The sequence below is a fragment of the Catharus ustulatus genome, unplaced genomic scaffold, assembly GCF_009819885.2.
Source record: "Catharus ustulatus isolate bCatUst1 unplaced genomic scaffold, bCatUst1.pri.v2 scaffold_74_arrow_ctg1, whole genome shotgun sequence".
Taxonomy (NCBI): Eukaryota; Metazoa; Chordata; class Aves; order Passeriformes; family Turdidae; genus Catharus; species Catharus ustulatus.
This window is the reverse complement of record NW_024879544.1, coordinates 111396-127646: the sequence shown is the minus strand read 5'-3', so window position 1 is coordinate 127646 and position 16251 is coordinate 111396. Positions and strand designations below refer to the sequence as shown.

At 36.4% G+C, this 16251-nt stretch overlaps 1 protein-coding gene across 14 annotated transcripts in view; it reads left to right on the top strand.

The window, feature by feature from the left end:
• Positions 1-16251, top strand: part of ADGRV1 (adhesion G protein-coupled receptor V1) — a 320555-nt gene that overhangs the window by 272316 nt on the left and 31988 nt on the right. For 11 of the 14 annotated variants that reach the window (XM_033086930.1, XM_033086929.1, XM_033086928.1 and 8 more), the window contains one exon: positions 10690-10811. In XM_033086930.1, the coding sequence (XP_032942821.1) occupies positions 10690-10811 (122 nt within the window). Of the gene's footprint in view, positions 1-10357; positions 10584-10689; positions 10812-16251 lie in introns of those variants that run through there. The other 3 variants (XM_033086938.1, XM_033086937.1, XM_033086939.1) reach the window with 3 other exon arrangements.

Sequence of the window (16251 nt, the reverse complement as noted above, 5' to 3'; positions counted from 1 at the left end):
TCTGGGCTTTTCTGCAAATATTTCTGTCCTTTTTAATGACACAGTGCTAGCTTGGCTAAGATCTGTATGAATTTCGATAAGGTCTGATAATATTCAAGGTCTTAGTTGCAGTCTTTCATTTCTCTCTGATACAAATGCACAGAGTGCCTCCTCTTGTCAGTCTTTCAGTTAATTTATTTATAATTAACTTTGTTTGGGTATCTCTAAGGATATTCCTTAATAATGTGTTGACGGTTCAGGCTTGTCTCAGAGCAGTTAAAGGAAAAAAACAAATTGAATATTGAAATAATACCATAAATAAAGTTGTCATGCAAAGTGACAGAAAGTACTACTAGAAATTATAACTGCATGACATAAAGACATGAAATAGTAGGATTGAAACAAATCTTGGATGTAGCAAGAAATGTTCTTTCTTCAATGGAATCTACAAATAGGGTGGAGAACACTAAATCTCAGAAGAAAAGAAAAAAAATCAGGAAAATCGGTAAGATCCCTCTTCCTTTTAAGTCAATTGTAACTTTTACTATTTATGCACTTGCAAGGAAAACTGCAGTTTTACTACCAAAGGGCTTTTGTAAGCACAGATTAAATACTCCATACAGTGATGGTGAGAGCAGGCTGGAAAGAGGCTGTCTCATGCAATTTATGGCGGCTATAACTGCGTAAGGGGTCTCTGTGTAGCTGTGTTTATGATTTAAGCTTCTTGAGGGACAATATGGTGATTTCTGTAGTTTGTAACATTGCCTGTAACTACATGACACTACTAACTGTTGACTAAAGGCCTTGGACTTTTTTGACTGAATACTTGTCTTCTGAAATTAAAGGTGGTGGTAGTGTATTTACACAGTTTTTAATGTCTTCTGGGTACATTGTGCTTATAAGACATAGTGAAAGGCAGTTGGTAGTGGTAAGGCCTAGCATCACTATAAATCTTGAATCTTTACATTTACTTGGCCAACTTTATCATCTTAAAAAATTCCTGGGAGCTGCTCCTGCTCCTGTTATTGTGGCCATGTAAATAGCTGCTGTGGCAAACAACATTTTCACATCAGTAAATTTGTCTGTAATCAGTTTCATGATGATATCTTACTTTTGAAACATAGAAGAGGTCTTGGATTATACCTCCACCAAGTTCTGGCTTGCAAGACACTATGTGTTAGGAGGTCTTTTGGCAATGTTACCTCCTTAAGTTGCACAGACATATATTGATTCTTCTGTTTTCTTATGGCAATGAGTATGCCAGAGTGTCTCTCTGTTTCATCCAAAACCAGAGGAAAGGTGGAGCCACCAAGCAACAGTTTATCTATGTCAAAGGTCTTAGAGAATTCAGGACAGATGACATCAGGTACTTTTCCCTTTTCTACTAATACAGTCACTCTGTTATAGAAGTGTCCAATAAGCACGTTATTCTTTTACAGCTATTAGAATAAATTCTGTAAATTCTGTAAAACATCTTCCTGAACCTAGGTAGTAGAATGATTTTTTACTAATTTCTTCTCTCCTAGGAGCAGAGTTTGTTACTACCCACACAAAAGGAGACTCCTGTGTATTTTTTCTTTCCCAAGAGCAGAATAACAATGCTGGATTTCACCTTATGTGTCTAAAAGAAAACATTTGGTAGCTGTACAGAGGATCTGTAGACAGATAAAAATTTTCTTGGAAAACTACAGGTTATAATTGGAGGGTTTTTTACTTTTACTTATACATAGATACCCATTTTTAATTGTACCTCCTTTTCTGTCATGCATATATTCTTCCTAGTCCTCTCGATTTGTCCTAGGTACCCTAGGTAAATTCTCATCTCTCATAGCCATCTCTCATACCCTATTTTAGTAGTTTCTAGAAAATACCATGGCTCAAAGACAACTAGCCCAGCAAAAGTCTGCTTTTAGTAATTGGTGTCAATTCCTTTGTCAGTGGTCTGTGATCTTCCTAAAGTTTTTATACTCTTTACTTGTGACTAGGCTATCACTGTAAAATAATATAATTAAAACAAGGTTGTAGTGTAGAATAAACACAAGTAAATAAGGTTTGCCAAATCTTAATTTGAGCAATATGCACACTTCTTATTACCTGTCTGGAGAACCAAATATGTGAGTTTGCCCTCTCATACTCTTTTTTTTTTCTATTCCAGAATTTTTCTGTTACTGGTCATGTTGGTTTGCATGGTGATTGATCTAGTTTACTCAGCTCAGGGAATTTTCCTCAACAGTAGAGGGCTCAAGAAAGGGCAGTGGGAGAGATAAGAATTTGTTATCTCTTAGAGATAAGAATTTGTTATCTCTTAGAGCAGTTAGCTCGTCCTTCTCAAAAGTGAATGTTGGGAAGTGTGAATGGTTAAAAAAAACTGTGAAAGCTCATTTTCAAGGAATGCTAGCTCTACCTCTAGTATAGTCATTCAGAGACAGGCACTGAGTTTACTTAAAAAGTCTTCACTTTGTACTTGTTCTGTTTGCCAGCCTTTCAGCAAACATGTTCTGGTGGCTGACTGTCCTCCTATATGTAGAAACTACCTTCTCAAAAGTTAGCCTTGACAGGAGACAAGTCAGAAGCATTCATTGGATAAACAGCCTTTGGGTTAACTAATATTTAACTTTGCATCCCAGGACACAATTGGCCCTTCTGGCTGCCAGGGCACTGACTCGTGTTCAGCTTGCCACTGACCAGGACCCCCAGGTCCCTTTTCATGGTACTGCTTTCCAGCATCTCATTCCTCAGACTGTCCATCCATCCAGGGTTGTCCCATCCCAGAAGCTGAATCCGGTGCTTTCCCATGTTGAGCTTCATGTGGTTGGTGACTACCCAGTGCTCTCATTTGCTGAGGTCTCTCTGCAGAGCCTCCCTGCCTTCGAGGGAGTCAACAGATCCTCCCACATTTGTATCATTTATGACCTTGTTTAGTATAATTTCCAGTCCTGTGTCTAAGTCATTTATGAAGATGTTCAAAAGCACAGTGCTGAGGATGGAGCCCTGTGAAAACGCACTAGTGACAGGTCCTAATAAGCAAATACAGAAAATGAATAGTAACAGGACAGCAATCCTATAAAAATTGGTTTATTTTCTGTTTACTAACCATTCATAATTTCACAAAAGGATTTTAAAATGTAACAGAACAACTTGATTTTTTCCTCTGATAAGTGTAAACAGATGAGCTTCATTTATTGAATGAATCTTGAACTGCGGTAATTTTCATGCCCTGCTGATAAATATGCAGTACAACTTACCTGAATCAGATATCATAATTATATAATTGCCAGAATTAATGTAAGGATTAAATTTTCATGTTGCCAAAATAGAACTTAGTGAAGAATGCCTTGGATATTTAGTTGTAAAATTATAACTACCTACTTTCATCTTCCTTCGTATAAATTTCTTTAATGTGAAATCATAGAATGGTTAGGGTTGGAAGGGACCATTAAGATAATCTAGTTCCAGTCTCCAGATATGTTTATTGTGTTAGCAATAGTATGCCATTCCTAGCAGAATATTCTGAATAGTCTGCCTACACCTACTACTATCTGATGTTCTCAAGAAACAAACCCACAAAAATGCAAGTGCAGGACATTCCAAACATGCTTCTGTGCTCAGGAAATGATATTGTGGACCGAGTTTTTGATTTCAAGTGAGAATGCATGTCTAAACATGTAGTTACATGTCTTCGCTAACCTGTAAGATAGATGCTAAAATCTTTATCTGGAATCATGTGATAAATATCATGTATTCAAGAGAATCAAAGGAATCATGAATTGCAGGAATGCTTTCATCTTGAAATGGCAACTTGCATCTAAAAATCAAGAACCAGATATTGGCTACTTCTGAACTTAGAGTTATGGACAGTATTAACAGTATTTATCACACACACTGAATATAATATTTTAGTCTTCACAGTGCTCCAGGAGCTTTTCTTTTTTGTAATTAGGAGAAAAACTAATCCTTTCCTTCAAGATTTTTACTAATACTATTAAGACAAAATGCATAATTAAGACAATTAAGACTATTAAGACAACAAAAATAATTAGAAACCGAAATAAAGAACTAAGATCTAAATGAGGTAATAACATAAATGCATCGTCTTCACTTGAGTAATTTAGATTGCTTGCACTGTGCTTCATGTGTCCAAATTAGCCTTTTTTTTCCAAAGAAATCTGCAGAAACAAGCTCATATAAATAAGTTGTGACTGCACAGTTGCAAATTCAGCATTCATTTAATATATTGAAACTGCGCATCTGAATAATTTTGTTATGTGGGAATAAGTAGGCTTATATATTTTTTTATTATTTTGATTTGCTGCTTTTCTGGGGTTTGCCATGCTTCCTGCATAACAGTAATAGCATAAGCTATGATAAAATACACTTTTTTTCATTTTATAATAAAATGAGGTGTCTTAAAGGTGTATGTGAAAGTTTGCCAAAACTCTGAAATATAGTGCAAAGCTTAGAGAGGTTAGTCTTTTATGATTTTGAAGTAGTGATATATTGGTTACACTTACTGGGACATGTGTTCTCCTTTTAGAAAGTACCCTTTAATTTCAAAATTTTCCTTGCCACAAGGACAAGTGGATCAAAAAATATAAATTAACAAAAAATAATATTTTGACACTTTTTAACTTCCTATTTCAACAAAATATCAATGAACATTTTTTCCCAGTTTGATTTCTTAGACATGGACCTACCAGCTTTCTGGTCTTCAGTATCTGCTACTGTTAAATTCTGCACATTTAACATTCCCATTCAGGAATCAGTGGTTCTGTTATGATTCATTGATTGCATGTTCTTGATGGTGGCATTTTCTTCTTTGAACTTTATGAGAGAAACCTCATAAAGTTTGGTTTAGGATTTTTGCTTTTTGAAATTTTTATTTTGACCACAAAATCATGTTATCAAGCTCCTTTTATTTTACTGCAGCTGTCAAAAATAATTGAAAACAGAGCCAGGATAACTTGGAATACTGTTATTCAAGCTTATTTAGGAAAAAAAAAGTTTTTATGGAATTTTTATATTTACATTTCTAAGCTTAACTGATGGCTTCTTGAGCAATCACCTGTAAATATTTTACTAATTCAGGTCTCCCACAAAATGCTGAAATTCAGTGAAGCAACACACTCTCCCTAGTCATCTGGGAAAAGAAATGTTGATAAAGTTCTTTCAGGTTTTCATGCAGGAGGTCTTCATGTTTAGCTAAGAACTGGTGAAAGCAATTGAAGTTGCATTATCAGGAGAAGACACATAGTAGATATTTATAGGTAAACTCAGAAGATAATTAAAGCTATATTATTCAATTGCTTCTTTTATTGAATTTCTTATTTATTAAAAAAATAAAAAATAAAAAAATAAAAAAATAAAAAATAAAGTAAAAAAAAAAGTAAAAAAAAATAAAGTAAAAAGAAAAAGAAGAAAGAAAAAGACAATATGCACAAACATAGTGGTGAGAAGACTGACATCTTGATACATTATGAAAGCACAGTTTGTGCTTTGTTTTCCACAGTTAAATCATATATATTGTCTGGGAAGATACACTCTGGAATATACTTCAAATCATTAATATTATTTTATAATTTTCAGTTTTCTTAATTTCTACTTGATTTAACATTTTTCTTTGCTCAGATTTTTCCCACTAACAGGAAGGAAGGAAGGAAGGAAGGAAGAAAGGAAGGAAGGAGGAAGATCTTTAGGTTTCGTAGGGCTTATACTTCTGCTTTGATACCTTTGTTTAAGTGAGTCATTGGTAAATTCAGATAGGAGATTTTTTAAGTGCTTTTCCTAACTTCAAAGAAAAAATCACTTATAACAGGAAGGCATTTTTCACTGTGCACCATGAGCAGTTACTGACTGAACTTGTATAGAAGGTGTTCCATGACTTCTCCCCTGCCTGGTAACATAGGTTGTAGTAGGCAGCATGAAACTATTAATTTATAATCAATAGGCACTACATAGAGATGAGAGGTTTACCATGAGACCTGTCACTTCATTAGTGAAGTTACAATGCCATATTTTAATCCACCTCAATCTTCTTGCTGTTAGATGGGCTATCAAAAGTGTGACAGTGCGTCATGGTACACGGCTCCTCCTCATCTTCTTGTTCATCTTCACAGCTGCTTCCACTTCTTTCTTGTTCAATGCTGCTCACCCTCCCAGTCTTGGACTACCAAGATGCCACATGGCTCTTAGTGCTCTCAGATGCAGAGACTGGCAGACATCCCCTCTCATGATTTCCAAAAGAGGTGTATCAAGCATATGAAGGGCATTGATGGACAGGATGCACTTGGTACTGAAAAATAATTTTAATTTTTTTTTTTTAGGTGATTTTATCCTTTGTTCTAAAATTTAGTATCTATTACCACTTTTCCAATCCTTTCAGGCACACAAATGTAATAGGTGTTGCAGTTCTCATTTCTGAAGAAACAAGCACTGGTAGACTGGGACCACAGTCCTGTGGGGTTGAAATTCGTCGTGAACATCAGTAGGCAGCCTGCTTAGGTTTCAGTAGGTTTGGGTGTAGACAAAGGAGATCATGAGATTATTTTTCTCAGTGAGTCATTACAAACCATGGAATAATAGAATGGCTTGAGCTGGAAAGGTCTTTTAAAGGTCATCTAGTCCAACCTCCCTACAATGAGCAGGGACATCTTCAAATGCCTTATATAAAGTAAAAGAGGACAAAACTGTCACCACTTTTTCTTTTCTTTGTGAGGTTTATATCAGAGATATAGAATTGTGAGGGTTTAATTTGTTACAAACTTAAAACCGCTGTAGGTTAAATAACAACTGTTTGGAAATGTTCCATGTTTTGTTTGCTTGCTGTTTCATGTTCTTGCCTCTACTGAAAGGAAAGCAAACAGCAAACACAAGGCTGACAGCTTTTTCAACTGGGCAATCTGGCATTTTATTACCTGAATCTTATGATGTTACTGCAGAGTTCCTTGCACTGATAATTCCTCTGAACTATCAACGTTCAATAGGATTTTGTGAAAGAAAAGTCCCCTGAAGATTACTAAATAGGAAAAAAAGCCCCATGACAGGTTAGGGAAGCTTCTGAGTTGTAAATGGGAGAATTTCTGAGAGGAAATATCATATCCGTCCAACTTTTTTGGCCCTTTCTGAAGACAAGGCCAGACAATTTTTTTATGTACCCAGTGCAATTCCTTTTAAATTCTTGATGAGGTGATTAAATTCTTCCATGATCCTTATATTTTTCTTTGGTTAACAAATTTTGTAATCCAAACCCATAACAAAAATATTGCAGCCTATCTTTCAAATTCTTACCATCATTGTTTTTGTGTGAATCACTTACAAAATCTTGTGTTCACTCTAAGGACTCCCTTACTGTAGCAAACTACAACTTTACTACCCTTTATTTATTACAATATACTGCAACCCTCAGAACAGAAAATTACTTTATAGAGTAACAAGGAAATGATCTTTTCTCAACAATGAAGGAGTGATAAGCAGGGGACACTTCCAGATTTTTGGTAATTTTAATGTATGCAATTTCACCTAGTTAAATATCAAGGTGGATTGTGGTAAGTTTTCAAACTTGAAAATGTGATTAGAGCTGCATAAGCTGCATTTATTTATTTGTACTGAATTTGTCAACTCTGTCAGTGTTTCTTAAGCTTATAGTAAGGAAAAGGGGAGATATTTCAAGGAAAAACATGAACAGTCAGGACAATGATATATGCATGCATATATACATGTATATTTATTTAAGAAGGGTATGGTCTACTGTTGCTTAAATAAAATCTTCCATCACTCCTAGTACTAAAAACAGTGTGAGAGTGTTCAAAAAATGTGGACCAACATGGTTGGATTATACAATACCCAACAGAACTGCTTGTCAGTGTCTCAGTTACATCACAGTAATGTTGAGCTGACTTCACATCAGTCTTATCTACTAAGGTTTATCCAAGTAGTCTAGAGGCAACTGCTTACACTTGAACTGGGAGTAAAAGCCATGCCAGTGAAGCTTCATCTACTCAGAATAACCCTTTGGGGTTTCTTTGGGAGGGGGTTGTTGGTTTTATTTTCATAAGAAAATGACACTATTTTGGTCCATAACAAGTTTATTTATTGGCATTATTTTCCTTTGTGATTTTATAAGAATTTGTTGGGTTTTTTTCTGATATGTTTGCTCAAATTATTGAGCTTTTGTTGCATCAAAATTCAACAAATGCGTATACATAACTCAAATATCAAAGGTTTTAAATGCTACCAAAGTTTAAACTTTGTATTAGCTCTTTGAAATACTGATGAAGAGGCAATTGTTACCAATGAAGAAAAAACAGAACCATAAACTGCACCAATATTCAGTGTGTGGCAAAAGGCAGGCATCTTTATGCTTTTTCTTGTAAAAATGTTATGTCTCACTTGGAGTATTGCCTACATTCAGAAGGCCATTGCTATTTGTACAGTTTTAAACAAAATGGCTAAAGGGCTCCCACACTACTCTTTCTGGAACAAGCTTGTCAAAAACACATATCCACGCTTCACTGATGCTGTTTAACTAATGTGGAGAGGAGCAATGTCTTGCCAAGTACCTCTGCCTGTGAGGTGTGCAGACCTGGCAAGCATGGACTTTGAATTCTTCTGCAAACATGGTAGCACATGGGCTGGCTCTTGTCAGTTGGAGAAACATGTCAGGGTGAAACTTTTGTTTTCCTCATTGCAAACTTTGTCCAGACAGACATCTCCCTTCCAGAATTCCCTAAATCTTTTTATGCTGTAAATACAGTGGGGAACATAAAATGGAGATGTATATATGCGTCCTTGAAGACAGATTCTGCACATATTTTTGAAGATTAATGAAATTAAGTGGTTCAAAGTCTATCTCGGGGGTCTCCTGGGCTGAGAGGAGGTTGTCATTCTAAGTTTTATGTGGTCAGATGTCTTATATTTTACTTGAAGGGGAAAATAACAACAAATCAAAGAATAAACTATTCTTATGATTTCCTACAACCCTGTAAGTGGCCAGAACTGGGACTGTTTATGTATCCACATGTCATGGTTTGACACTGGCTAGAAGCCAAGCACCCATGAAAAACCATTTGCTCATTCTCCTCTGCTGTGTGTGAGCAAAGGAGGGAAGGATGAGAAAAGGATTAGGAGAGAACAGTTTAAGGGCAAAATAGGCTCAAAGCTTAAAAGGTATAAACAGAAAATATTAACAGAATTGAAAGAGGATAATGAGAACTAAAATAAACCTTTAGAACAACTTCCCTGTGTCCCACCACCAGCCCTTCCTTCCTTCCCACCGATAGTGCAGGGAGACAAAACATGGAGGCAGTTTAGTCAGATCCTCTTTCTCTATCTTTGGAAACAAGGGTCTTCTCCCTCTGTTTGACTTTCCCACTAGATTACAGCTTTTTAGCATCCACACACTCCAGCATGAATGTGGACTGCGAGTGGACCTCTGTATGCCTCATGCACTTCATGAATTACAGGGGAACAATTCATTGTGTTATAGTCCTCACCACGGCTTGCAGAAGAATCTCAGCTCCAATGCGTAAAGCACTTCCTGCCCTCCCTCCTTTCATTGACCTTGGTGTTGCCATGTTGTTCTCCTCATGTGTCTTCACCTTTTCCTTTTCTCTGACTTAGGAGAGAATTGGTGTCCATAGGTTTATTTGTTCTCAAGTTCTGTCAATTGAAAAGTCCTTGTAGGGTCTAGCTGCACTGAAAGGTTGATCCTGTCCAGGTTCCACACTGGGGAATCGCTCATTGTGCCCCTCACTGCTGGCCACGTGGTCCCTGCCTGCGCCGCTGGCTCTATCCAGTGCCTCTCTTCATGCAGAGCACCAAAGAGCAGAAGCTGCTGCCCCTGCCCTTCTGCCCTCAGCACAGCCGGCTAAAAGGGTCAGGCAAGCACAGTTCACAGTGGGCTGTGCTGAGATAGCCCCAGCCATGGGTGCTCCGAGTGCTGGCCCTGGCCGCATGGTCCTGACTGTGTGGCCACCTGTGGTGCCAGGATGGCCCTGTTGGCATGACCCCTTGGCCATACTGGGAAGGGCCCCTGCAGCCACACTGAGGAGGGCACCTTGGCTGTGCTGGAAAGGCCCTGGTGGATACCTCACCACCCTGGGAGGAGAGGAAGAAAGAGGAATTCCACGTGTTTTTTTTCCCCTCTTAAATATGTCATCACAGGGGTGTTCCCAACTACTTTAATTGGCTTAGTAGCATGTTTATTTTCAGACCCAGCGTGTGCTTTGTTAGGCACAGAGGAAGCTTCTAGCAGCTTCCCAGAGAGAAAATCATTTTGTGACTGGCTTCTTTCTTCCTCACCAAAAAATCAATGCACCATAATTTTTCTTCTTTTCCTTTTCCTCTCAATTCTTAGAAAACTATTTTCCCTCTAACTTTCCAGAGCTTGCCAAGAGTTCTTCCCTTCTTCTCCAAAGTTCAGCATATTTTTTGACTTCATGTGTGTTCTTCCCACACTTGATCTGCTGAGCTGGGCTGTATCTCTTCTTCTTCTCGACCCCTGCTGTGTTGTTCTGCTGGTCTTCTCGTTCCTGGGTGGGGTTTTAAAAGCCTTGGGATCCCCACCCAACTGGAGCAGGAGAAGGGCTGTCCACCACTGGAGAACAAACTCCAAGGTTAGCCACAGACAGCAAAACCATGTCCTGTGTCACTAATGCTTTAAGACTTTTTTTTCGGAGTGCGAAGCAGCTGAAATTCTGTGTTTGTGGTTTGCAGAGATCCCCTTGGTCTTATACCTCTTTGCCTTAATTTCCATCACCTGGCTGTGGGGAGGACTGCACATGGCTTACCGGCACCTCTGGATGTTAGTCTTCTTCATCATCTTCAACAGCCTGCAGGTAAGCGCAAGCATGTGGTCCTTTGGTTTTTGTGCTGACCTGGGCATCTCTTCTCCATTCACGTTTGTCATTTTGGCTTCACCAGCTGAACAACATCCAGTAACTCTGTCACAGTGGGAGTGTGTATTCTTTTTATTTTTCAAACCGACATACGGAATGCATATTAAAGCAAGGAATGTATAGTTTTTAAACAATAGCACTATAATTGCACAGACTTCATTTCACAACTAATACACTCAGAAAGAAAATTGCTTGCTTCTGTATGTAAGTGTTACTGAGATAATTATATTAGTAAAACTGAAGTATCTGCAGCCTTTGCAAAATCACTGAATGCTTCAAATTTCCGTAGATGTTATAATAATAATAATTATAATAACCACACAAAAATTTTAAATTCTGTTGCCCTAAGGTTGATTTTTTCCCATTTTAAGAGGTGAGCCTTGAGGCTTAGCTTTTCTCATATAGCACATATATTGGTAAAGCAAATAACTTTTATTGAAAAAGGAAACAAATAAAGACTAAATGCTCATCATTAATAATAAAAAGTGTAAATAGCTCTTTCCAAAATTTTACCCATGTAACTGTTTCCACTGGGTTCTCTATTGCATTGCACTGCCTTTAATACCATACTGCATATTGCAGAATTATTTATAGAATAAAGGTTACTGTATCAGAGATAGGAAAATACCTCTGATGTCTGAAAACAGTGAAATTAGCAGGACATTTTAAATTATATATCAAAATCTTTAGAGGACAAGTTCTTCTGGGCTCCTTCTTCATTGTTTAGAACAGAAATCTCTGTGACACCTTTTATTTCCCTATTTCAAAAATCTTTGTACCCACCAAATAATAATGAATTAATTACAAAGGCGTATTTTTACTAAATGTATTTATTTTAAATTAAAAATGTGGACATTTCCTTAGGCAGTATTAAAATACTTCTAAAATTACATCTCAGATTTTTTTTTTTCAGTTGAGGAAAAAAATGCACTTTATTCTCCCTATAGTATATTTTAATTTTCTGTATATATTGTCATTTAATTGTTGCATATATACATATTGACATATATTGGCTCTGATTCACTAATAGACATAGTCTTTTTTGGCTTCTTGCCTTAATGATAATTACTAATATCTGGGAAATAACTGCATATGTCAACAGGGCTGCAGAATTTAATGCAGCATTTCTATTCACATTACGTCACTAGTGATCTTCCACATCAGGAAGAAAAAACTGTTGCTTTTGTTATCTCTAGCCCTAGAGAATCAGTAAAATCTGAAATATATATATATTTTTTTTTTTTTTAATTAAAAGGAGGTGGAAACATTTCAAATGCATAGTTTCTTCCTGCTTATTATTTTAAATTAAAACATGCATGTTTGGAGCTCCAACTCAAATGGTAGTAAACAAAAACTTTATTTTCAGCTATGAGGAGTTTAATAACTTGTACTGCATACTTTAACAGCAGATTTTTATCCTTTGCTGGATTTTTGTCATGTAAACTGTAATAGGACAGTATCCATTACATTTTATAACTATTTACTAACTCTTTTTTTAACCATAAGATTGCCAAATACTTAAAAGGAAGAGAGCTTTTTGGTATTGCACACCCTGGGAGAAGTTTAAGAAACACTGTAGCTTTTTGGTAGTACTATAGTTTTTGAATTTGTCTGTTTTAGTAGATTATTGTCTTCAGTGCTTTGTAAATCTCCATAATAAAACAAGTTTTAGAAATATTTTCTGGAATGCCCAACACTTTAAATAACCATCCCATACAGACTATTCTCCTCTTTTAAAGTTAGGATTTATCTAGTCAAGAAATGGAAAAACCGATGTCTGATTCAAGTAACCAGACGTGCAGCATGAAATGAAAATCAGAGAAAAAATAAAGCAAAAAGTCTGTAAATTTCTTTACTCTGTGTTTTTCATCGAACAATCAGATACAGCTAACTAATTTAGAGAAAATATCAGTATGCAAAGTCTTTGTGTAGAAAAGAATTATATATTACAAATACTGAAGAAAAATTAAGGTTTTTCTGTAGGCAGGTGTAGCTTCAGAAAGGATTTTTAAACCCTCCCACTGAAAAAGGGCTGGTCTTGGAGACTATACACTTCCTAAGGAGAGTCATTCTGACCCACTGTCTATGCAGACCCACTCGTGGACAGTCATGTCCAGTGTCCTTTGAAGATTAAATCTCAGCCCACCTGTTTGTGACTGGGAAAGGAAATGGGACTTAACAGTGGATAAGACATTTTCATAATAACAGTAGAAACTAGATGTCTTTGTCACGCATTCTGTTGGCATCTCATTTTCATGTCTTCATCAGCTCTCAGAATTAATGTTTGTTAAAACAAAGCCATTTTTCTGCAATAAAAGGTGGGTTTACAATTTATTGGTGAGCATTTCTGTTATACAACAAGCCCTGTTTCAACTGGAAAGCAATTAATTGTTCATTAAGAGTTTTTTATCACAAGAGAAAAGAGGAGATGAAATAGTTTACAAGAAGCAAAGGGCTTGTTCTACTCCTGCTGCTCAGGAGCTATGGACTGAGTAAAGAAGCAGAACGTGACCCATCAAAATGTGTTGGATATCCAAATGAATTCAGTGCAGGATATTGAAAGGACACTGAATATTATCCATTGTGTTTGTTTAGCCTTATGACATGCATTTCCCAGGAAATGCACTTGCTTGAAAAGTCATCCACTTAGTACAAATTGTTTCCAAGCACTTCCTGCAGGAAATGGTTGCCATAAGAGACAAGTTTATAGTAAAAGCTAGTCTAGTGCATGGCGGGGAAAACAACCTTTCCCTGTACCTTCAGGAGTAAACATGCAAACGGAAGGGCAGTAACTGATTTACAAAATAAAAAGTATATTTAGAAAGCCATGAAAGAAAAAGAAGTGTGTTTGGGATATCTGGTATTTCGAATTCCTTAGCAGTGTGCACCAAATTGTCCTATCCAGACAGCATCTGTGATGCAAAAACATACTCCACTGCCTTGCATCATAAGCCTTGGCTCCTCATCTTTTCCCTTGGGAAACAGAAAAAACATGAACCCTTTTTCTTAACTTATGATTGTCATTATGGATTAATCACAAGATACGTGTTTTTCTGGGGTCAGGAGTGAAAGGATAAGCTGCTACCTTGAGTACTTCTCTGAAATATTTGGATTTTCACAAGCTCTTTTTTTGTGCACTGTACCCTTCTAAACAATCACTGTGTTTTTCATGCAGTTAGAGGAGTGTTTGTGATTTGTGTAGCTGATGTCAACAGAGGCATATTTTCATTTGATGGATCCAAAGTTCAGGGCAGTGGGTGGATCTCTTCCCATTGTTTGCAAAGGGGTCAAAATGAGGCTTCAGGCCCTTCCTAGGCTATTGTCTTTCTTAGTATAATCTAGATATTTCTTTGGCTATATTTCCATCAAACTGCAATACACACCTCCATCCTCTATAACTTGGAGTGTATCTACATTTTAAATTACAAGATATTAGGTATGCCACCGCTACCCCAGTCACGGTTTCCTTGCAATATGCCGCACCATTCTTCTCTCTCAGCAATAATTAAATTAAATTTTTCAATAAGTAATTTTGAATTAAAATGTTACTCTTATGAAATATTCTGATATTACCCGTCAACAGTGAAAAAACTCAAATTTTCAGGAATATCAACAGAAAAAATAAATGGCAACACATAGGTAACCCATTATTAATGACAGTATTCCAAAAATCCTTGTGTGTTTGTTTTGGATGATGCAGATAAGGATTAAATGTCTACCTGTTCTGTGTTTGAGCATACTGGACAACTCAAGCCTATGTGATAACTATCAGTGTTTAATGCAAAGTACTTCTTCCCAAGAAACACAGGAACTACTTGGAAGAGTTGACTGGTGGTTTTCCAAACTGAGCAAATAGGCTGACTTGCCTAATGCAATTTCTCCATTAAGAGACAAATTTTGCAAAAAGTTCTAAAAGTCAACTTATTTGTAGTACATTGCAATAAGAGAAGATTCAGAAGTTCAAGTACAAATATCTGAAAAGTCTTTAACAAGAAATATGGGCATAAAGAAAAAACCCAAACACGTACACATCCAAACCTGACATTGACTGGAGAAGATGAGATAATTCAAACTTCATTAATTAAATTGATTAATTAAAATGGGAGGAAAGGCTAGCTTGAGTAGAAAAGGAGATAAGACATCAAAGAAAACTAGTAGGTATATTGGCAAAAAAAGCCCCAAATATTATAATGAAGCAATAGAAAATATACTAAGAGAAATCAAGGTGACACAGTTTTGAAAGGAGAAATAAAGTTTTAAAAATACCATATATTGTGATAGTAAAAAGTAAGGAAAGCTACACTGATTTGTAAGTTGCTGCATTATATTATGCAGGAAAACAGAAGTACATAGTTTACAAAGCTCATGCCAGTCACAAATGAAATATATATATTTTTTGTAGAACTTACTATTCAACTCTGGGATGTAGCCAGGGGATACAGAGAGGGCCACCACTATAAATACTCTCGCTTCCTGTGTCTTATGACATCTTCCAGAAGCTTCTGCTCTGATGAGTCAGAGGTAGACTAGAAAATCCCATGCAGTGGTTCTGATTATCAAAGCCACACAAAACTAAAACTAAAATTCAGTACTAGAAAGACATGAGATGCAAGTAAATGTCACAGGCTGTAAAAGGCTGCCTTCAGATTTTGCAAAAGGTTATTCTACATGGCAAATAAGCCAAACAAAAGGCAACAAAAGCCTCATTCTAATGCCAAGATAAGATGAACTACAATTTATATCGAGGATATCAAGAAAAACTCATATGCTTGTTCAAGAAGATACAGTTCAACCAAATCTTCTGTCAACTGACAGTTAAACACAGTTAAATGCAGACCAAACAATTCAAATACTTCCGCAGACACAAAATAAAATACACAACCAAAGCAATTCACATCTACATTTAGACATCTGTTCAATAAAGCTGTTTCTGGTGGCTTGGATTCTTACCTGGAAGGAAAGACAATAGTATACTTAGAACCATTCACTTAACCTTGAAAGTTGTTCACTATGTGCATTTTTAAAAGTAAAAATAAGTGCAATAAAGCAAGTGAAGAAAGAATGTCACTTTTGAGATGTCACACTTTTTTACTTCAGCTAAACTTCTGGGTTGTAACCTTGATTGTATAGTAGCATTGGTATGCATTATAGTAGCTGTGCAAACATATGCAGCTGTCCATGAGACTTGCTTACCCCATGACTCAAGAAAATGCAACGATTTTATATCCCTTTTACTATGTTCACAACTTCTTTCTTGAAGAGAAGTCTTCACTCTATTCCTAGTTACCACCTGAAACATACTTTAACATATTTTTTCTGTAAATACTTTTGAAATGATGGTGAAAGATTGCATTTATCTATTCAACCTCACACATAATGG